The sequence below is a fragment of the Hemiscyllium ocellatum genome, chromosome 33, assembly GCF_020745735.1.
Source record: "Hemiscyllium ocellatum isolate sHemOce1 chromosome 33, sHemOce1.pat.X.cur, whole genome shotgun sequence".
NCBI lineage: Eukaryota > Metazoa > Chordata > Chondrichthyes > Orectolobiformes > Hemiscylliidae > Hemiscyllium > Hemiscyllium ocellatum.
In genome coordinates this window covers 28,590,527-28,613,443 of record NC_083433.1, presented here as the reverse complement: position 1 = coordinate 28,613,443, position 22,917 = coordinate 28,590,527, and the positions used below count along the sequence as shown (strand labels likewise).

The 22,917-nt window shown below is 42.6% G+C and overlaps 1 protein-coding gene across 3 annotated transcripts in view; it reads right to left on the bottom strand.

Moving 5' to 3' along the window:
- sun2 (Sad1 and UNC84 domain containing 2) overlaps nucleotides 1–22,917 on the bottom strand; it is a 104,240-nt gene that overhangs the window by 3,831 nt on the left and 77,492 nt on the right. For all 3 annotated transcript variants that reach the window (XM_060849400.1, XM_060849399.1, XM_060849401.1), the window contains 3 exons: nucleotides 15,509–15,624; nucleotides 11,726–11,893; nucleotides 1,439–1,528 (listed from right to left, as the gene is read on the bottom strand). In XM_060849400.1, coding sequence (XP_060705383.1) covers nucleotides 1,439–1,528; nucleotides 11,726–11,893; nucleotides 15,509–15,624 — 374 coding nt within the window. The remainder of the gene's footprint in view (nucleotides 1–1,438; nucleotides 1,529–11,725; nucleotides 11,894–15,508; nucleotides 15,625–22,917) is intronic.

Here is a 22,917-nt window from a genome sequence, read left to right as displayed (position 1 = left end):
ATGTAAAATTTGCCAAAGTGGGAAATGAATTATAAATGTACACAAATACACGGCACAGCATTGTAGAAGCAAAAATAAGATCATGAGTCGTTGGAGCAGATGTAAGCCATTCAGCTCATTCAGTCTGTTCAGTAATCTGATAATCCTGAACCTCACTTTCCTTCCTTTTTCAGTGACTAATTTCCTTACTGATTAAAAATCTATTTCAGCCTCGAACATAATGACCCAACCTTGGCAGCCCTGTGTAGTAAAACATGAGTTGAGATTCACTACCATCTGAGAGAAGAAACTCCCCCACATTTGTCTTAAATCTTGTCACCTCCTTATTTTGAGGTCATGCCCTCTGGTTTCAGATTCTCCCACAAGGGAAATGACCTATCCGCACCTACCTGGTCAAATTCCTAAGAACTTTGTATGTTTCAATAAAAGACACTTCTCATTCTTCTAAATGCCAATGAGTACAGGCAAAACCTACTCAACCTTTCCTCAAGTTTGTTCCTCCATACCTTGGATTAGCCTTAGTGAACCTTATCTAGACCGCCTCCTATGCCAAAGAGAGATATACAGCACGGTCCAAGGCATCCATGTTGACCAGCTATCCTAAATAAATTTAGTCCCCTTTGGCCCATGTCCATATAAACCCTTCCTACTCATGTACCTATCCAGATGCCTTTTAAATGTTGTAATTGTACCAGCCTCCATCACTTGCTCTGGCAGCTTATTCCATACACGCATCATCCTCTGCATGAAAAAGTTGCCCCTTGGATCCTTTTAAATCTTTCCCCTCTCACATTAAACCTACACCCTCTAGTTCTGGACACCACCAGCCCAGAGAAAAGACCTTGTCTATTCACCCTATCCATGCCAGTCATGATTTTATAAAGCTCTACAAGGTCACCCGTCAGCCTCTGATGCTCCAGGGAAAATAATCCCAGTCTATTCAACCTCTCACTATAACTCAAAGTCTCCAACTTTAGTAACATCCTTGCAAATCTGTTCTGAACCCTTTCAAGTTTCACAACTTCCTTCCTACAGCAGGGAGACCAGAATTGCCTATAGCATGCCAATATGCCTTTCATCAACTAAGGGGCCTTCCTAAACACCAAGCTGAATTCATTCTCACTAGTTTGGATTTCTCCGAAGCCTCTATCAAGAGCAAATGTCCAAATGACATTAAGTCAAGTGTGAAGTACAGCTCAACACCAAAACCTGAAATCAATGTGAAACAAACGTTTGAATATCAATAGGAAGACATTTATGACATGGTAGATTTCGATTCTAAATTACCCAATAAGTGCATTGAGAAGCCATACTTTAGGAGAAAGATGGACAAATATTTGAAGTAGAGGAAGGAAGATATGATGAAAGAGCAATATTCTGGAAAAGATCTGGCACTAATATGAATTGAATATCTTTTTCTGAAAACTTATAGGTTTACCTGGGCTTGAAATGTCTGTATTGAATCCCCATCCTGGTCATATGTGTAATGTCCTAATAGAAGCCCTTCTTCTCGAATCTCATCTAGACCCTGTGGAAAAATGGAAACAATCACAGAAATTAAATATCCTCTATAACTCTACACACAGCCTCTCACGAACAATAGTGAACATTTTGCTCCATCTAACTTCAAACATTGACAACTGATCAATCTTGGGATGATATTCTTCATGGTAAGTTCAAGAGTAAGAATTGCATTTGCTGCTCTTTGTGCTAGCATCTAATTTCATGTACAAATGACTAGAACATGCTATGACATGCACATGCATGATACAAGGTGCAATTGTTTCATGAGCAAATGCTCTGGTTTACTGATTGCTGTAATTTAAATCCTGGGCAAATCTGTAACTTATTCATTTTTGTACAGATAAGTCAATGGACTATAACCTGGTGTTGTGAGATTTTTAAACTTTGTCTACAGGTGGGACCTGTACAAGAAGGATGGATTGCATCTGAATTGGAAGGGGACCAATGTCCTGGGTGGAAGGTTTGCTCAAGTAGTTTGAGAGGGTTTGAACAAGTATGGCAGGGGGGTGGGAACCTGAGCGGTATACCAGAGGTGAGAGTTGATGCAGATGAGGCAATAGCAAGAAGTAGACCAGCTAGTGGGAAGGATTTTCCTGGGAAGGAACCAAGGCATCAGTTAAAGTGTGTTTGCTTTAACACAAGGAGTATCAGAAATAAAAGTGATGAACTTAGAGCATGGATCAGTACCTGGTGCTATGATGTTGTGGCCATAACAGAGACATGGGTTTCTCAGGGGCAGGAATGGTTGCTGGATGTTCCAGGGTTTAGAGCATTTAAAAAGAATAGGGTGGGGGGGGGAAAAAAGAAAGAGGAGGGGTGTAGCACTACTTATCAGAGAGAGTATCACAGCTACAGAAGCTTCCATTGTCAAGGAAGATCTGCCTGAGTCAGTATGGGTGGAAATTAGGAACAGCAAGGGAGCAGTCACCCCGTTAGGGGTTTACTACAGGCCCCCCAATAGCAGCAAGGAGATGGAAGAAAGCATAGGTCGGCAGATTTTGGAAAAGTGTGGACGTAGTAGGGTTGTTGTAATGGGTGACTTTAACTTTCCCACTATTGATTGGAACCTCCTTCGAGCAGAAGATTTGAATGGAACTGTTTTTGTAAGGTGTGTTCAGGAGGGTTTCCTGACTCAGTACTTTGACAAGCCGATGAGGGGAGAGGCCATTCTAGACTTGGTGCTCGGAAACGGGCCGGGGCAGGTATCAGATCTTGTGGTGGGAGAGCATTTTGGAGATAAGTGACCACAACTGCCTCACATTCTACATAGCCATGGAGGAGGAGAGGATTAGGCAAAATGGGAGGATATTTAATTGGGGAAGAGGAAACTATGATGCGATTAGACAGGAGTTAGGAAGCATGGATTGGGAGCAATTGTTCCATGGTAAAGGCACTATAGACATGTGGAGACTGTTTAAGCAACAGTTGTTGCAAGTGATGAATAAATATGTCCCTCTGAGACAGGCAAGAAGTAGTAAGATAAAGGAACCTTGGATGACGAGAGCGGTGGAGCTTCTTGTCAAAAGGAAAAAGGTAGCTTACGTAAGTTGGAGGAAACTAGGGTCAAGCTCAGCTCTAGAGGATTACAGGCAGGCAAGGAAGGAGCTCAAAAATGGTCTGAGGAGAGCCAGGAGGGGGCACGAGAAAGACTTGGCAGAACGGATTAGGGAGAACACAAAGGCATTTTACACTTATGTGAGGAATAAGAGAATGGTCAAAGAAAGAGTAGGGCCGATCAGGGATAGCATAGGGAACTTGTGTGTGGAGTCTGAGGAGGTATGGGAAGCCCTAAATGAGTTTTTTGCTTCTGTCTTTACGAAAGAAACAAACTTTGTAGTGAATGAAACCTTTGAAGAGCATGTGTGCATGCTGGAATGGATAGAGTAGAGGAAGCTGATGTGCTGAAAATTTTGTAAAACATTGAGATTGACAAGTCGCCAGGCATGGACCAGATTTGTCCTCGGCTGCTTTGGGAAACGAGAAATGCAATTGCTTCGCCACTTGCGAAGATCTTTGCATCCTCGCTCTCCACTGGAGTCATACCTGAGGACTGGAGAGAGGCAAATGTAATTCCTCTATTCAAGAAAGGAAATAGGGAAATCCCCAGCAATCACAGACCAGTAAGTCTCACATCTGTCATCTGCAAGGTGCAAGAAAGGATTCTGAGGGATAGGATTTATGACCATCTGGAAGAGCATGGCTTGATTAAATGCAGTCAACACGGCTTTGTGAGGGGCAGTCATGCCTCACAAACCTTATCGAGTTCTTTGAGGATGTGACTAGAAAAGTTGATGAGGGTCGAGCTGTGGATGTGGTGTATATAGACTTCGGCAAGGCATTTGATAAGGTTCCCCATGGTAGGTTCATTCGGAAGGTCAGGAGAAATGGGATACAGGGGAACTTAGCTGTCTGGATACAGAATTGGCTGGCCAACAGAAGACAGCGAGTGGTAGTAGAAGGTAAATATTCTGCCTGGAAGTCTGTGGTGAGTAGTGTTCCACAGGGCTATGTCCTTGGGCCTCTACTGTTTGTAATCTTTATTAATGACTTGGATGAGGGGATTGAAGGATGGGTCAGCAAGTTTGTAGACGACACAAAGATTGGAGGTGTCATTGACAGTATAGAGGGCTGTTGTAGGCTTCAACGGGACATTGACAGGATGCAGAGATGGGCTAAGAGGTGGCAGATGGAGTTCAACCTGGATAAATGCGAGGTGATGCATTTTGGAAAGTCGAACTTGAAAGCTGAGTACAGGATTAAGGATAGGATTCTTGGCAGTGTGGAGGAACAGAGGGATATTGGTGTGCAGGTACATAGATCCCTTAAAATGGCCACCCAAATGGACAGAGTTGTTAAGAAAGCATATGGTGTTTTGGCTTTCATTAACAGGGGGATTGAGTTTAAGAGTCACGAGATCTTGTTACAGTTCTATAAAACTTTGGTTAGACTGCACTTGGAATACTGCGTCCAGTTCTGGTTGCCCTATTATAGGAAAGATGTGGATGCTTTGGAGAGGGTTCAGAGGAGATTTACCAGGATGCTGCCTCGACTGGAGGGCTTATCTTATGAAGAGGGGTTGACTGAGCTCGGACTTTTTTCATTGGAGAAGAGGAGGAGGAGAGGGGACCGGAAGAAATATCAAAGAAGCGCTTCGCAGGAGGCTCCAAAGCACTGATGATGTCGCCTAGCCAGGGGACAAAACGTTTGCAACAAAAACTTCCAGCTCGGTGAACAGAACCACAACAATGAGCACCCGAGCTACAAATCTTCGCACAAACTTTGAGAAGGGACCTAATTGAGGTATACAAGATAATGAGAGGCATAGATAAAGTCAATAGCCAGAGACTATTTCCCAGGGCAGAAATGACTAACACTAGGGGTCATAGTTTTAAGCTGGTTGGAGGAAAGTATAGAGGGGTTGTCAGAGACGGATTCTTTACACAGTTGAGAGAGCATGGACTACGTTGCCAGCAGCAGTTGTGGAAGCAAGGTCATTGGGGACATTTAAGAGACTACTGGACATGCATATGGTCACAGAAATTTGAGGGTGCATACATGAGGATCAGTGGTCGGCACAACATCGTGAGCTGAAGGGCCTGTACTGTTCTATGTTCTACCCCAGACCAACACCAGTATGTGTACCACTAGATCATAAGATAGAGCAATAGAATTAGGCCATTTCGATAATGACTTATATGTTCCCCATTCTCCTACCTTCTCACAGTAACCTTTGATCTCCGTACGAATCAAGACCCGTTTCTGTCTTAAATACACTCAACAACTCGGCCTCCATGCCTTCTGCGGCAATGAGTTCCATAGATTAACCACCCTCTAGTTTAACAAATTCGTCCTCATCTCAGTTCTAAAGGGTAATTTCCAAGTCTCTCCGACAAGTGGAAATATCTTCTCATTTCCATCCTATCCAGGTGTCTGAATGTTCTGTTAAGTTTCAATGAGAGTTCGCTCATCCTTTCTAAACTCCATCAAATACAGACCCCGAGTCTTCAACTGCTCCTCATACTATGAGTCTTTCATCCCTGGAAGCATTCTTGTAAACCACCTCTGGACTTCTTCCAACACTAGCACATCCTTCCTTAGATACGTAGGCCAAAACTGTTCACAATGTTCCAAATGCAGTGTGACCAGTGCCTTATACAGCCTCAACAGAAGTACTGCTACTAGTCTGCTCTTGTATTAAGAGTCCTTTTGAAATGAATGCTAACATTGCATTCAGCCTCAAATGCCAACAAACTGCATGCTAACTTATGGCATTAATCAACTCCAGCCTCCACACTAACTCTTGACCCACTCCAATTTGCCTATCGGACCAACAGATCCACATCAGATAGCATATCACTTGCCCTTCACTCCTCCCTCGAACATCTTGACACCAAGAACAGTTATGTAAGAATCCTACTCATTGAAGGCTGCACTGTAGTCAACACCATTATCCCCTCGAGACTGATTACTAAACTTAGTGATCTCGGACTAAGCCCCACTCTGAAATCTTTGCCTGACAAAGGGCTTATGCACGAAATGTCAATTCTCCTGCTCTTTGGATGCTGCCTGACCTGCTGTGCTTTCCCAGCACCACACTCTCTACTCTGATCTCCAGTATCTGCAGTCCTTACTTTCTCCCAGGTTATAGTCCAACAGGCCTATTTGGAACTTTCGGAGTGCTTTCGGAGCACCACTCCATCAGATAGCTGACAGCCTGGGGCTGTGCAATTTTTAACTTTGTCCACTCCAGTCCAACATGGGTACCTCCACATCAGAAATATTAAAGTTTAGTCAAGAATAAAAAGGAATCATTGATGCAGAAAACTGATGGAGCAACTGACTCTCTTGAAGAGTATAAAAAAAGTAGGTGCACTCTTACACAGGAAATCAAGGCGGCAAAGAGGGGATATGAGATAGCCTTGGCAGATAAGGTTAAAGCTGGAAATGTGTTGCTGGTTAAAGCACAGCAGGTTAGGCAGCATCCAAGGAATAGGAAATTCGACGTTTCGGGCATAAGCCCTTCATCAGGAAAGATTCCTGATGAAGGGCTTATGCCCGAAACGTCGAATTTCCTATTCCTTGGATGCTGCCTAACCTGCTGTGCTTTAACCAGCAACACATTTTCAGCTCTGATCTCCAGCATCTGCAGACCTCATTTTTTACCAGATAAGGTTAAAGATAATCCAAAAAGATTCTACATATACATTAAGAGCAAGAGAGCAACTAGAGAGAGAGTAGGATCCCTTAAAGATAAACGAGATTGTCTTTGTGTTGAACTTTAGGAAATGGGAGAGATATTAAATGAATATTTCACATCAGCTTTTACTGTTGACAAAGAAAAGGCAGCTAGAGAACTCAGGAAAATAAATATTGATGCTTTGAAAACAGTTCATATTACAGAAGAAAAAGTGTTGGAGATCTGAGAGAAAACTAAGGGTAGGTAAATTTCCAGGACCCGATCAAGTGTATCCCTGGATGTTGGTGGAGGTTAGGGAAGAAATTGTACAGCCCCTAGCGAAATATTTGTATCATCTATAAAAGGGGAAATACTGGAAAGTGACTAATGTTGTGCCATTGTTTAAGAAAGGCTGAAAGGAGAAGCCTAGAAACTATAAACCTTGAAGCCTGGAAACTATAGATAACTCAGTCATTGGTGATGGGTAAGCTTTTGGAGGTGATTCTGAAAGATAGGAATTATGCAGTTGAAGAGGCAAGAATTGATTAGGCATAGTCAGCATGGTTTTGTGCAAGAGAAATAATGTCTCACAAACCTGGGAGGCATGGTGGCACAGCAGTTAACACTGCGCCAGAGACCCGGGTTCAATTCCCACCTCAGGCGACTGTGTGTGGAGTTTGCACATTCTCCCAGTGTCTGCATGGGTTTCCTCTGGGTGCACTGGTTTCCTCCCACCGTCCAAAAATGTGCAGGTGAGGTGAATTGGTCATGCTAAGTTGCCCATAGTATTAGGTGAAGGAGTAAATGTAGGGGAATGGGTCTGGTGCGTTGCGCTTCAGCGGGTCGGTGTGGACTTGTTGGGTCAAAGGGACTGTTTCCACACTGTAAGTAATCTAATCTAATCTAAAACCTGATTGAGTTTCTTGAGGAAGTAACCAAAACTTCTCAAAACTTGGTAACCAAAAAGATTGATGAGGGCAGAGTGGTAGACAAGGTGCTACAAAGTAGACAAATTAGTTAGGGTAGGTCACACGATTTCAGGATGAGCTTGCCATTTGGATACAAAAATGACTTTATGGTAGAAGATATAGGATGGTGTTGGAGTCTTGTTGTTTGGACTGGAGGCTTATGACCAGTGGTGTTCCACAGAGACCAGTACTAGGCCCACTTTCGTTTGTCATTTATACAGATGACACCAAAAGTTTGCAAATGACACCAAAATTGGTGGTATAGTGATTATCTAAGATTACAAAGAGATCTTGGTCAGTGGGCTGAGGAGTAGCAGATGCAGTTTAAGTTTGATGAAATGAGGAATTGCATTTTGGTAAAACAAACAAGGACGTGACTTACACAATTGATGGTACGGCTGGGTAATCTTATAGAACAGGGAGACCTAGGGGTTGGTAAATAATTCTTTGAAGCTTGTGTCACACATAGACAGTGTGGTTAAGGCGGCATTGAGCATGCTTGCCTTCATTGTTCAGACTTTTGAGTGTAGGAGTTGGGACATAACTGTTGAGGTTGTACAGGATGTTGGTGAGACCTGTTCTGGAATAGTGTGTGTAGTTCTTGTTGTCCTGTTATAGGAAGAATAATATTAAACTGAAGAGGGTCCGGAAAAATTTTACCAGGATGTTGCCAGGAATAGAGGGTTTGAGATATAAAAATAGATTGGAAAGACGGACTTTTTTCACTGGACATGAGAAACTGGGACATGCACACACAGAAACCCACATGCACACATATACATATACGTTTGTGGGGTGAATTTGTACTTGCAGAGTTACATTGTACTTTTTCAAAAACTACATGAATTCATGTAAGACTCTGTTAACTCACATTTTAAATTGGAATCAGTCTAAACATGGCACAGACAGAGAACACGGCGGGGGGGGTGGGGGTGGGGCAACACCTTCAACATATTATCTGGCTAACACCAATTGTCACAGTTAACCTGAGAATGTAACTTTTAAAAAAAGTTTTGAGTTTTACTACTTTCATACGTAAATCAATCACAGTATTCGAACTGATGAAAGACTCAACAATCAAGGTATTTTTCAATGTATAATTTCAGTTACATCACACTGTAAACTTCTGTGTCCTACAATTGTGTCCTCCACAACCACCTGATGAAGGAGCAGCGCTCAAAGCTAGTACTTCCAATTAAACCTGTTGGACTATAACCTGGTGTTGTGTGATTTTTAACCTTGGGATTGGGTGAGTTTCATCAGAAGGTCGCACCAAATTTTAGCAGTGTGGTTGCTTCACTGACTGACTTACTGAAGTGGTGGATGGTGGACTATCAGAAGGCATTTTACAGCCTAAAAGTTGTGTTAAGCACTGTTCCAGTATTAGCCATACCCCTAATTTCCCAAAACCATTCAAGATGGTTATTGATGCGAGTGATGTGGTTGTTGGTGCTGTACTCTTACAAGACAACGAGATGATACTGGGTATTTTTCCAGAAAATTGAATACTCATCAACAGAAATATTACATTATTGAGAAGAAAATCTTGAGCTTGGTGTTGGCATCTCAACATTGCAACATTTATACTGCCTGTAATGTGTCTATGACAATAGTATATACTGATAATAACCTATTAAAGTTTTTGGTGAAAATTAAGGATAAAAATTCCAGACTGTTTAGAATGAGTTTATTATTGCAGCCATTCAATTTGAAAATTATACACTTGGTAGGAAGAGAAAATGTAACTGCCAATATGTTGTCGTGACCTTGAAGAAAGACAGAGGGGTTCGCTAACAGGAGTAAATTGCCTGGAATAGAATGTAGTAATGAATGTTTGCATATCGTGTACTAGTAGAGGAAGACTAAGTTTTTAAAATGAAGCCAACTTGATGGTTCTTTTTTTTAAAAAAGAAAGAGGTGTGATGATGCCGACACTTTAAAAGGTTGTATTGTCTTTTTTTTTGATGACAGGTAGTAAGGCATAGGTGTAAAACTGAAGATGACTTAAGTAAACAACTAATGAAACCTTCATGTATTTTCTTTAAAAGGTTGGAACAATGGAGGTAAACTGGGTGTGGCCAGCTCTCTCACACCAGACTTTCTAGTGTATTTTTAGCTTAAGCATTGGAAACTGTTTGGGGTTTCAAAAAAGCTGGAGGGTCAGTGAATGCCTCTTGGCAACTTCACTCTGAATCTTCTCGATGTTTCTGTGTCCTGCATGGGAGAACAACATGTAAGAATCTATGTCTGAATTTGCCTTTTTGCCAAGGAGTATATTGATGGGATATTGCTAAATTGGAATAGTTAATTAGTAACAGGTATTGCATCTATTTTTTGGTTAAGTTTTCCAATAGTTAAGTTATTCTAAATTCCCATCTCTTTTGTTTGTATTTAACAATGGCATTTAATTTAATTGTGTTTTGCTTAATGTTGAGTCATTTGATCAGTTGCATCACATCTGGAACACTTGCCTTCAAAACAAGAAAACGTTAAAGTCTAGCCCACCTTAAAATAGTTTGAGGGGGTCTGGTCTGGTGCATTATATCGTCATCACTTTTCTCTTCTGATCTTTCATGCTTCTCTTAGTCTCAAATCTTCTGGTTTTATATTTGTGTGTTCTTTTTAAAAAGATAACACTATATGGTGGAGTTCTGACTCCCTTCTTGTTGTCATTATCATGATTGAAGGTATGAGTATGGTTGGGAGAAGGAAATGTGCTGATAACGATGGATAGATCTAAGTGTTGTATGGGAAATACAAAGTATCAGACCTGTGTTAACACTTGTTACGTTAGATTAATTTGGTTTGATTTGATTCCATTATTAATCTATTTGATAGTATTTTTAAAATATTGTAGAAACACACTGAAAGGGTTCTTATGACACAATGGTTGTGTCCTCATCTCTGGAATCAGAGTCCTAGTTTCAACTCACGTGCTTCACAGGTGTAGAAAAGACACATCAGCAATGGTCTGATATGTCATTACATACCTGTGAAGTAGGGAGTTGAAACTAGAACTTTGGTTCCAGTGATGTTCCTACCAGAAGGTTTGAGTTCAAGTCCCACTTACTCTGGAAGTGTGTTATAATATATCTGAACAAGTTGGTTAAATAACTAAAGACACACTGCTGAGCTTGAAGGTCTAATGTTCAAATTGACCTGCCTCGGAGATATGTTGTGGCTGATTTTAAAAAATATATGAAGAGAAACTGCTGGAACAAAAGGATAGTAGGTGGAAAGGAGACATATTACATTCTATAAACAAAACTTGTTATTAAGAAATGTATTAGTGACGTGTTTCACACATTACTACTTGGTTTGGGATCATTCTTTTGCCTTATTTGATACTGACATGTATTCACAACAATGTCTGTTTGCATCAATTACTTGTCTATCCCCTCCAATTCTCCTTCCTTCATATCTCATGCCTTTCCTACTCCCTAACTTCCTTATCAGTATTTTGATATGCTGTATTGTCTTTTTTCTCCCTTTTCAACTATTAAGCTTGTCACTGTTCCATCATATTCCTTCTTCTCATCAGCCTGATCACCCCCATCTCTTCATGCTTATATCTACCTGCTGAAACCATCTCCACTTCACCATATCCACATTTCCTTTTTAATGCATTTTATGGTCATTTTTCTCATCTCCTTTCAACTGTATGATTCCCACTTCTTTCTCCATTCCTCTATGTTTCACTCCTCTGCAAGGCTGGTAATTACCAAAATTAACAGAAACAGAATTCTGACTAGTGATACATTCTGAAAGAAAATAGTCTATATCTTGGTGTATGTTCAAACACTAGTCTGCACAATTAAAATACCATCTCCCTTGGGAATTAGACTGTGGTTTGTTAATGACTAACAACCCATGACAGAATATATGGAGATCATTAACAATAAAAATGTGTGATTGGTTTAAATGGCATCACTCTTAATATTTCAACTAATATCCAAACATCCATTGCCCAGTGACTCAGCAGACTCCAGTCAAACTGCAGTCTTCCAAATGTAGTTAATCATGAATATATGTTTAAATTTTACCCGGTTTTGCTTACGTAAACAGAGAAGTCACGTGGTGCACTGCTGATTGATCCACGCAGAGCAACAGACTTTGGAATGTGCTCAAGAGTAAAGGAGGTGGGTGTGATCCGGGCAGCAAGCTGGATGACAACATTTCCTTGTGATCCTTTAAATGCCCAGCAGTTCCCTGGATAAACATCTGGCTGCAGGAGAGAACAAGACAAAGATGATGAGCAAAACTACTGCAGTTTTTTATTAAAGGTTACTTCATTCATACTTTTATGCACTTTGTTTTTTCCCCTGAAGCTAGGGAAAGGCAATCAAATCGGGCATTAAGTGAGTTTGCTGATGTCTCTATGACCTTTGACTACTTGTACTAATATACAGCAGCCAACATAAAATGCCCAAAGGTTCTTCAGAAGAGTATTATAAAGCAATATTTGACACACAGTTATATTAGGTGGAGATATTGGGGATTGGGCAATTGCCAAGTGGCATTACTGCTAGACTTTTAACCAGAGAGGCAAAAGTGAGGACTGCAGATAACTCCTGATGAAGGGCTCCTGCCCGAAACATCGATTTTCCTCCTCCTCGGATGCTGCCTGACCTGCTGTGCATTTCCAGCACCACTCTAATCTTGATTTTAACAAGAGACCCAGGTAATATTCTGGGGACCTAGGTTCAAATCCTTGGCAGATTGTGGAATTTGAATTAGACAAAACTGAAATCTGGACCCGTCTACTATTGAAAAAAACCCACTAGTTCACAAATATTCTTCAGAGAAAGAAACTACCATTCTTGCGCAGTCTAGCTATATGTGACTTCAGACTCTCAAATATGGTTGACACTTAACTACCTTCTGAAATAGTCATGCAAACCAGAAAATAGAAACCAGAAAGGAAAAAAGGAATGAAAATGGACAGGCCACCTGGCCTCAAGGTAGGCACGAGAAGCAACCAAAGCACAAACAGCCGTGTTGACTCTGCAAAGTCATCCTTACTAATATCTGGGGGCTTGAGCTAAAATTGAGAGAGCTATCTCACAGATTAATCAAGCAACAGCCTTTTTGGTTATGCATTCATGGGATGTGGGCATCACTGGCTGGGCCAGCAATTATTGTTCAGAGGGCAGTTAAGAGTCAATCACATTGCTGTGGGTCTGGACTCACATGAAGGCCAAGACAGGGTAAAAATGGCAGCTTCCAGATGGGTTTTCTGAGAATCAATAATGAATTCAAGGTCATCACAACACTCTTCATTCCAGATTTTTTGTTGAATTCAAATTCCATCTTTTGCCATGGCAGGATTTCATGAGGCACTTTGGGCCATCAGCAGTAGCAGAATCATACTCTAACACAATTTACAACCTCACAACACAACATATCTCCCATATTACCATTACCAAGCCAGGAGATGAACTTTAGTTCAATGAAGAGTGCAGGTGGACACGTTAGGAACAGCACAGGCAACCTAGTGAAGCCACAACTTTGTGTGCCAAAAAGCATAAACAGCAAGTGATAGACAGAGCCATAACTAACAAATCAGATCTAAACTTTGCCACATTCACTTGTGAATGATGATGGACAATTAAACAACTCACTAGAGGAGGTGGCTCCACAAATATCCCCATTCTCAACGATGGAAGAGCCCAGCACATCAGTGCAAAATAGAAGGCTGAAGCTATCACAGCAATTTCAGCCAGAATGCCAGTGGATGATCCATCTCAGCCCCCTCCAGTAGTCTCCAGCATTATAGATGACAATCTTCAGCCCATATGAATCACTCTACATGATCTCAAGAAATCATTGGAGCACTGGAAAGGATATGGGTGCTGACAACATTCAGCAATAGTAGCAAACATTACTCTCCAAAAATTGTTGCTCACCTAGCTAAGCTCTTTAGGTACAGCTACTACTTGACAAAATGGAAAAGTGCCTGTACACAAAAAGCAGGACAAATCTAACCCAGCCAATTATTACCCTGTCAGTCTACTCACAATTATTAGTAGTGCAATGAAAGATGTCATCATCAGTGCCTACTCAGCAATGCCCAGTTTGGGTTCTACCAGGGTCACACACCACCTTAACCTCATAGCCTCAGTTCAAACATGGACAAAAGAGATGAATTCCAGAGGGGAGGTGAAAGACTATATTTGACAGAGTATGACAAGGACCTTTTAGTCAATGGGAATTGTGGGAAAACATCTCCACTGGTTAGTGTCATACCTGGCAAATAGAAAGAGGGTTGAGGTTGTTGGGATTAGTTATGTCAACTAATGGCTAATCCCCAATATCTCTGCAGGACAGTTTCCTCAGCTCAACCCTTTTCAGCTGCTTCACTAATAATCTTCCTCCTCATCAGGTCAGAAGTTGGGATGTTGGTCGATGCTCAGGACCATTCACGACTTCTCAGAGATCGAAGCACTCCATGTCCAAATGCAGCAAGACCTCGACAACATCCAGGCTTGGGCCAACAATGCCAATCAATGATCATCTCCAGCAAAAGATAATCTAACTATCATCTGTTGACATTCAATGGTGTCACCACTGAGTCCCTTATCAACACAGCTATCATTGGCCATAAACTGAAGTGGTGTAGCCAGACAAATACAGTAGCTACAAGAGCAGGTCAGACACTAAGAATACTGCACCACGTAGCTGGCTCCCCAAAGCTGTCCAGCAACCATTTGCTTGGATGGGTGTAGCTTCAACAACACTCAAGCAGCTTGACACCATCCAGGTCAAAGCAGTTGCTTCATTGGCACCACCTCCACAAACATGCACTCTCTCCACCACTGATTCACGGGAGCAGCAGTTTGTATTAGCCACAAGATGTAGTGCAGAAGTTCAATAAAAATATTTAGATGCCGTTTTTCAAACACATAACCACTACCATCCAGAATGTCATGGGCAGCAGATAAATGAGAATAACCTGCAAGTTCATCTCTGAGCCACTCACCATCCTAACTTGAAAATATATCATTCCTTCACTGTCATTGGGTCAAAATCCTATAATTCCCTCCCTAATGGTATTATGGATCTACCTACAGCACATGGAATGCAGTGGTTCAAGAAGGCAGCTCACCACCACGTTCTCAAGGGCAAGTAAGACAGGAAATAAAAGCTGGCAGAGATACCTGTCCCACAAATTAATTTTTAAAAGTTGAACGATTTATCTAAAAAGTAAATTATAAGGAATTGCTGAAAAAGGAGATAGAGACATTTTTAAAAGGAGAAAATTCCATAGCTTCAGGAACAAGTAGCTGAAGACACAAGGTGGAAAGATTAAAATTGGGCATGTTCAAGGACACAGAACTCTCACAGCTGGAGTAGATTATAGTAGTAGAAAATAACAAGGCTACAAAAGGATATTTTTATAGGCAAAATGAGTTGAGGAAACACATGCTCAAACATAAGCTCTGCCAAAGTTTTGGAATTTCACTCAGGTTGGGAGTGGGAATAAAGATTACCCCACAAGTGTTACTTGAGTTGGGGGGGGGGGGGGGGATGGGGAGGAAGAGTCATGCCGCTGACGATGTGGATATAAAGAATGCATTTAAAGAGCATCTTATATGGTGCAGTATTGAACCATATCCTGAACAATAGTCAGCACACTGCAAGCAAAAGCATATTTCAACATGTTAACTAGTACGGAGTTGCAAATCTTAGCTCAGTCACCAGAGGGGAGTTATTAGACAGGATTTCAGCTCCTCATCACTATCAAAAACATTGCTGGAACCTGCAAGTGTCTAGGGTCATTTACTTTAATAGGAGTTGGCACTTTCAAGACAAAAAAGGCTTCAGTTTGAAGAATGTATACCTGAATGACAGCTCTTGGAGACTGAGAAAAGTACCACAGTGGAATTCCAAACAAGCTAAGCAGAGCTGTCTTAGTCTCAAATGTCTCGGAGCAGCGTGTACTTAATACACTGGCACCTGCACAAAGAAACACAAATACAAATTACAGAAAAGCAAGGGCATTACGTTTGCAGGTACATTCTTCAAAAAAAAATTACATTAAGACACTAAAGCAAAATTCTTATATATTCACAGGAGGTATTCAAATACAGCTGTACGTAAATATAGTGACATATCACATCCTTAGTGGTAACTTTTTTAAAATCAGGCATTGTTATTTTGTACAGGTAGTCACAATACTCATTTTAGTCACTGCACCTCAAATGATTCAGTGTGTGATTCTTCGAGATGCAATGACCAATAAATGTAAATCTTTACAAAAACGGTCATTGCTAGATTTCCCCCATATAGTATATTTCCTAAAACTCCTGCAAACTTTAATGTAGAGCTACAACATTTACTGTGAAGAAATCAATACTTCAGTTTTCCTGTTCCATTAGCTGAGTATTCTTTGGATGAAAGATTTAACACTGCTGCCTTCTCTTTTCGGCCTTGTTCCTCAAGCCTCAGCATGCACTGCTCCCTCCTTCAGGGCCTAGCCTAGCTGCCCCGCCCATGGACCTAGCCTCAATGCTCCCAGGGCCCTGGCCTTTGCCTTGCTCTTCAGGTCCCAATCACCTTCAGTAGCCTCTCAACCAACCAGCAATAAATGTGATAGAATGCCACCTCTTATCAGAGGGACAGTTTCTCACAGATTCTTTCCATTTCACTTACCAAGGGTGTCATTATTTTCATTGGCATTTCTCTATTCTGAGCTTTGGGAAGGTCTGTTTGAAAGACCACATTTTTACTTTTTGATATTTTTGATTGTGGACTGAAATAGAAAAAAGACTGCTTTTTTAAACCAAAGACATTGTAAGTCATGTCCATACTGTTGCTTTATTTAAATAATAGGTAGGGTGTTAGCGAATATCAGGGAAGAATACAGTGGTTGCGGATTAGTTTGTGAAGCTGTGACCAGCTGTGGGTGCTGAAATAACTCCTCGAAGGCTGGTATCCCATCACCAAGTCACCCTTTATATGCATGTGCATAGTACATAGAACCAGCCCAGCTAGCTCAGAGCCTACTAGAGTGAGCAATACACCGGACACTCCCATTTAAATTTGTCAGCCAGAGCTCCCGGTTTGGACCAGGTTAACACCCCAATCAAGGAACTCATTACATGGTGAAAATGTGTGTAATGGAGAGAAGAGGGATCCAGATGATCTTCTCAGCTGTCCTCACTATCCATTGTAGAGTCTTGGGATCCATGATGGTGCAATTCCTGAACCATGCAGTGATGCAGCAGCTCAGGGTACTCTCAATGAACCCTCTGTAGAATATGGTGGGGATTAAGGATGGGAGTGGACTTTCCTCAACCTACATCAAAAGTAGAGACACTGCTGAGTTTTCTTGGATATGGAGCTGGTGTTGAGGGATGAGGGGAGATTCTCCACCAGTTGGATGCCAAGAAATTTTTAGCTCTTCACAATCTCCACAGGGGAGCCGTCGATATCCAGTGAAGAGTGATTGTTCCAAGCCCTCCAGAAGTCAACAACCATCTCTTTCATTTTGTCCACATTCAGAGACAGGTCATTGGCTCTGCACCAGTCCTTTAGCTGCTGCACCTCCTCTCTGTATGCTGACTCATTGTTCCTGCTAATGAGACCCACTATAGTTGTGTCACCAGCAAACTTAACGATATGATTCCAGCTGTGCATCGCCACACAGTTGTGTGTTAGAAGGGTGAACACAGGGGACTGAGCACACAGCCCTAGGATGCTGTTCCCAATCCAAATGTCCTTATAGAGTTTCACAAAATTATGAGGGGCATGGATAGGGTAAATAGGCAAAGTGAAAGGGAAAAGATATAAAAGAGACCTAAGGGGCAACTTTTTCACGCAGAGGGTGGTACGTGTATGGAATGAGCTGCCAGAGGAAGTGGTGGAAGCTGGTACAATTGCAACATTTAAGAGGCATTTGGATGAGTATATGAATAGGAAGGGTTTAAAGGGATATGGGCTGGGTGCTGGCAGGGGGGGACTAGATTGGGATATCTGGTCAGCATGGATAGGTTGGACTGAAGGGCCTGTTTCCAAGCTGTACATCTCTATGAAGTGCACCCATCTCCAGCTCCTCCAAGCCCGTGTTAGGGAACTGGAGCTGGAGTTGGATGAACTGCGGATCATTCAGGAGGCAGAGGAGGTCATAGATCGGAGCTTTAGGGAAGTAGTTACTCCGAAAGTTATGGACAGATGGGTGACAGTGAGGGGGAGTGGGAGGAAGCAGCCAGTGCAGGGACCCCCTGCGGTCATTCCCCTCAAGAACAAGTATACCGTTTTGGATACTTGTGGGGGGGGATGACTTACCAGGGGCAAGCAACGAGGTTCAGGCCTCTGGCACGGAGCTTGGCCCCGTTGCTCAGAAGGGAAGGGTGGAGAAAGGTAGAGCGATAGTTCTTGGGGACTCAATAGTGAGGGGTACAGATAGGCGGTTTTGTGGGGGCGACAGAGACTCACGATTGGTATGTTGCCTCCCAGGTGCAAGGGTACGTGATGTCTCTGATCGTGTTTTCCGGGTCCTTAAGGGGGAGGGGGAGCAGCCCCAGATCGTGGTCCACGTTGGCACCAACGATATAGGTAGGAAGAGGGGTGAGGATGTCAGGCAGGCTTTCAGGGAGCTAGGTTGGAAGCTCAGAGTTAGAACAAACAGAGTTGTTGTCTCTGGTTTGTTACCCGTGCCACGTGATAGAGAGTCGAGGAACAGGGAGAGAGAGCAGTTAAACGCGTGGCTACAGGGATGGTGCAGGAGGGAGGGATTCCGGTTTCTGGACAACTGGGGTTCTTTCTGGGGAAGGTGGGACCTCTATAAAAAGGATGGTCTACACCTGAACCTGAGGGGCACCAGTATCCTTGGGGGGAGGTTTGCTAGTGCTCTTTGGGAGGGTTTAAACTAACTCCGCTGGGGCATGGGAACCTGGACTGTAGCTTTAGGGTACAGGACCTTGAGTGTAGGGAGGTTATGAACAAGGCAGCAATCTCGAAGGAGGGTGCCTGTAAACAGAAAGGTGGCTTGAAGTGTGTATACTTCAATGCCAGAAGTATAAGAAATAAGGTAGGTGAACTTGCAGCGTGGGTTGGTACCTGGGACTTCGATGTTGTGGCCATTACAGAGACGTGGGTAGAACAGGGGCAGGAATGGCTGTTGCAGGTTCCAGGGTTTAAATGTTTTAGTAGGGTCAGACATGGGGGTAAAAGAGGGGGAGGTGTGGCATTACTTGTCAAGGATAGTATTTCAGCAGTGGAAAGGACGATGGAGGAAGACTTGCCATCTGAGGTAAGAAATAGGAAAGGTGAGGTCACCCTGTTAGGTGTTTTCTACAGGCCTCCTAATAGTCCGAGAGAAGTAGAGGATAGTATTGCGAGGATGATTCAGGAGAAGAGTGAAAGTAGCAGGGTGGTTGTTATGGGGGACTTTAACTTCCCAGATATTGACTGGGAAAGCTGTAGCTCGAGGTCGTTAGATGGGTTGGTGTTTGTCCAATGTGTGCAGGAGGGTTTCCTGACACAATATGTAGACAGGCCAACAAGAGGTGAGGCTATACTGGATTTGGTTCTAGGTAATGAACCAGGCCAGGTGTTAGACTTGGAGGTAGGTGAGCACTTCGGGGACAGTGACCACAACTCGGTGACTTTTACTTTAGTGATGGAGAGGGACAAGTGTGCACTGCAGGGCAAGAGTTATAGCTGGGGGCAGGGAAATTATGATGCGGTGAGGCATGACTTAGGATGTGTGGATTGGAAAAGCAGGCTTCAAGAGAAGAATACTAATGATATGTGAAGATTGTTCAAGGAACAGCTACTGAGTGTCCTTGATAAGTATGTACCAGTCAGGCATGGAGTTAAGGGTCTTGTGAGGGAGCCGTGGTTTAATAAGGAATTGGAATCCCTTGTGAAAGGGAAGAAGGCGGCTTATGTAAAGATGAGGCGTGAAGGTTCAGTTGGGGCGATTGAGAGTTATAAGGTAGCCAGGAAGGATCTAAAGAGAGAGAGCTAAGAGCAGCGAGAAGGGGACATGAAAAGTCCTTAGCTGGTAGGATTAGGGAAAATCCAAAGGCTTTCTATAGGTATGTCAGGAATAAAAGGATGACTAGGGTAGGTATCGGTCCAGTCAAGGATAGTAGTGGGATGTTGTGCGTGGAGGCAGAGGAGATTGGAGAGACACTAAATCAATACTTTTCGTCAGTATTCACTCAGGAACAGGACACTGTTGCTGGTGTGAATATTGAGTCACAAGTGATTAGAATGGATGGCATTGAAGTATGTAGGGAAGAGGTTTTGGGAATACTGGAAAGGATGAAAATAGATAAGTCTCCTGGGCCTGATGGCATTTATCCTAGGATCCTCTGGGAAGCTAGGGAGGAGATAGCAGAGCCATTGGCCTGGATTTTTATGTTGTCATTGTCAACGGGAATAGTACCAGAAGACTGGAGGATGGCGAATGTGGTCCCCTTGTTCAAGAAGGGGAGTAGGGATAGCCCGAGTAACTATAGGCCAGTGAGTCTGACTTCTGTGGTGGGCAAAGTCTTAGAGAGAATTGTAAGGGATAAGATTTATGAACATCTGGATAGGAATAACGTGATCAAGGATAGTCAGCATGGTTTTGTGAAGGGCAGGTCGTGCCTCACAAACCTTATTGAGTTCTTTGAGCAGGTGACTAAGGAGGTGGACGAGGGTAAAGCAGTAGATGTTGTGTATATGGATTTTAGTAAGGCGTTCGATGAGGTACCCCATGGTAGGCTAATGCAAAAACTACGGAGGTATGGCATTGAGGGTGCATTAGAGGTTTGGATTAGAAATTGGCTGGCTGGAAGGAGACAGAGGGTAGTAGTTGATGGTATAGGTTCATCTTGGAGTGCAGTTACTAGCGGTGTACCTCAAGGATCTGTTTTGGGACCATTGCTTTTTGTTATCTTTATAAATGATCTAGAGGAGGGGCTTGAAAGCTGGGTGAGTAAGTTTGCGGATGACACAAAAGTCGGTGGAGTTGTGGACAGTGAAGAAGGATGTGGCAGGTTACAGCGGGATATAGACATGTTGCAAAGCTGGACAGAAAGGTGGCAAATGGAATTCAATGTAGCTAAGTGTGAAGTCATTCACTTTGGTAGGAGTAACAAGAAGATGGATTACTGGGCTAATGGTAGGCTACTTGGTAGTGTGGATGAGCAGAGGGATCTTGGTGTCCATGTACACAGATCTCTGAAAGTTGCCACCCAGGTAAATAGTGCTGTGAGGAAGGCATATGGTGTACTGGGCTTTATTGGCAGAGGAATTGAGTTCCGGAGTCCTGAGGTCATGTTGCAGTTGTATAAGACTCTGGTGCGGCCTCATCTGGAGTATTGTGTGCAGTTTTGGTCGCCATACTATAGGAAGGATGTGGAGGCATTGGAACGAGTGCAGAGGAGGTTTACCAGGATGTTGCCTGGTATGGTAGGAAGATCGTATGAGGAAAGACTGAGGCACTTGGGGCTGTTCTCATTGGAGAAAAGAAGGTTTAGGGGAGATTTGATAGAGGTGTACAAGATGATTAGGGGTTTAGATAGGGTAGACACTGAGAACCTTTTACCGCTAATGGAGTCAGCTGTTACAAGGGGACACCGCTTTAAATTAAGGGGTGGAAGGTATAGGACAGATGTTAGGGGTAGATTCTTTACACAGTGGGTTGTGAGTTCATGGAATGCCCTGCCAGTAGCAGTGGTGAACTCTCCCTCTTTATGGTCATTTAAGCGGGCATTGGATAGGCATTTGGAAGTTATTGGGCTAGTGTAGGTTAGGTAGGATTCGGTCGGCGCAACATTGAGGGCCGAAGGGCCTGTACTGCGCTGTATTTTTCTATGTTCTATGTTCTATGACTCTATAACGGAAGTCTCCCAGTCAGGAAGTCCAGGATCCAGTTACAAAGGAAGGTATTTAGGCCCAGCAGACTCAGCTTTCCAAACAGGTACCGAGGAATGATAGTTTTGAATGCAGAACTGAAGGCACACTGCATCTTCTGAGAAGAATTTAAAAGAACCTGGAGATAAGTGGGTAAAGAATGGAAAATCCTGACCAAAAAAAGAATTATTTCAGCAAATTCTGCGGACTAGTGGTATTGATCTATTACCCCAGTCTAATTTTTCCGTCCACCTATAACACAAGTGTGAGAGAGTCTGGGTTAGAATTGTACGGGTTAGAATCTTAACTATTAAAGTTAAAAGTCAACAGTTTACAGTTGTTTGCCTGTCGTTAAGATCTATTTGTAATAAACAGTTGTTCTTGATAACCTGGTCCATGTTTCTGTTCACCTGGATCTTTCCAACAGGCAAATTAGAGGCTTTGTATACTTCGATAAACCTTCTTTTAAAACTTTTGTGAATAGCCATGTTGATTTCCAATGATTTTTCATGGCAGTGAGGCATGTCAACATCTCATCTACAGATGCGGTGTTAACTTTATATTTCTTTTTATTTTGGACTTGGTGACTGTCACTTTAAATCCATTCATAATACTTAAGTGGTAGTATTATGGCAAAATTCTCCCAATTGCATCCCATAGCTTTGGCAGAAAACTGAATAAATAATCAGTTTATTCATTGCAAAATTAACTATTGTCTGAAATAAGTTACAAGACAGGGAGAAGTTTATTGTGTTTAGTCAAGGGAGGGTCACAATTCCCCTTGCTAAATATGATTCAAATGAATGTGTTTCAAGTATACAATCAAAATCTTACAAACATAGGAAACAGGAGCAGGAGTAGGCCTTGGAGCCTACTCTGCCAATCAATAAGATTATGATTGATCTGATTGTGGCCTGAATTCCACTTTCCTGCTCGTCAACCCTAACATTTCATTCCTTTGCCAATCAAGAATCAAACTTAGCCTTGAATAAATTAAATGACACAGCCTCCACTGTTCTTTGAGCAAGTGAATGCCAAAGGCCAACACACTCAGTTCTAAATGAGTGACCTCTTATTTTTGAACAGCATCCCCGGTTCTAGCTTCCTCCACAAGAGGATGCATCCTGTCAGCATCCACCCTGTCAATTCTCTCAGGATCTTGTGTTTCAATGAGATCACTTCCCATTCTTCTGAATGCCAGTGCTAAAAGCCTAGCCCACTAAATCATTCTTCACAAGATCGCACTCCCACCCGCCCCCCCACCCACCCCCAACCCCAGGAATTAGCCTAACGAATTGCTCTGAGCTGCCCCTAATCCAATTTTATCCTTTCAGCAGAAGACAAAAACTGTACAGTATTCTAGATGTGGTCTCACTTCATTACTTTTGGATTCTATTC